Below are 717 nucleotides of genomic sequence, written 5' to 3'. Positions count from 1 at the left end.
TTCCCTCTTGTTTTTTGAACAGCAAACCTGGGCCATGGGAATTTCACCTACTTCTCGGCCGTCTGCTGGCTGTTGGGGCGATATCTTTACGAGGAGCTGCGATATCCCATCGGGCTGGTGGAAGCAGCTTGGGGGGGAACCCCCATCGAAGCCTGGTCCTCCCCAAGGGCTCTGCAGGCCTGTGGCTTCCCCAAGGACACAGGGAGGTGAGAGAAGATGTGGTGGAAACACTTCCTGCCCCGTCCCACGCTGGTTTTGGGGGGGACCTTCCATCCTTTCCCACCTCACCTCCTCTTTTGAAGCATCCTATTGTCTCCGTGGATCATTTTGCCCCCTCTGGTTAAAATTCCGAGCGCATTTTGGCCGGTAAAGGTGACAGAAGGCGGAAGAGGTGATTTGTTTTAACCTTGCAAGGTTAGAAGTCTCAGTTTCAAGCCTGGCTTTGTGTTCTCACCCCACTTTAAGCTCAGCTTTATCTCCCAACATCTCCTCACACCAACATCTCTCCGGCCCTCAAACACCCTCCGTGCTCTGGAACGCCATGATCCACCCTCTCCTCAATATGACGCTGCGGGGTGTCGCTTGGTACCAAGGTAAACCCCCATAATTTATTTTCCCCCCTTTGTTACCCACTCCCAGGCTCTCCCTGACCCCCCTTTTTTGTTGGGGGGGTCAGGTGAAGCCAATGCCTTCCTACACACAGATGGGGACAACCGC

General features: G+C 54.4%; 1 protein-coding gene across 1 annotated transcript in view; it reads left to right on the top strand.

The window, feature by feature from the left end:
* The window catches only part of SIAE (sialic acid acetylesterase), a 3,359-nt gene that overhangs the window by 1,537 nt on the left and 1,105 nt on the right, over nt 1–717 (top strand). Inside the window, exons 3-5 of the mRNA XM_029084741.1 lie at nt 23–206; nt 466–593; nt 677–717. The exon at nt 677–717 is cut by the window's right edge and continues 102 nt beyond it. Coding sequence (XP_028940574.1) covers nt 23–206; nt 466–593; nt 677–717 — 353 coding nt within the window. The remainder of the gene's footprint in view (nt 1–22; nt 207–465; nt 594–676) is intronic.

The sequence above is a fragment of the Antrostomus carolinensis genome, unplaced genomic scaffold (genome assembly GCF_000700745.2).
Source record: "Antrostomus carolinensis isolate BGI_N321 unplaced genomic scaffold, ASM70074v2 scaffold43664, whole genome shotgun sequence".
Taxonomy (NCBI): domain Eukaryota; kingdom Metazoa; phylum Chordata; class Aves; order Caprimulgiformes; family Caprimulgidae; genus Antrostomus; species Antrostomus carolinensis.
Note: the sequence above shows the minus strand (reverse complement) of the source record. Positions and strands in the feature narration are given on the sequence as shown.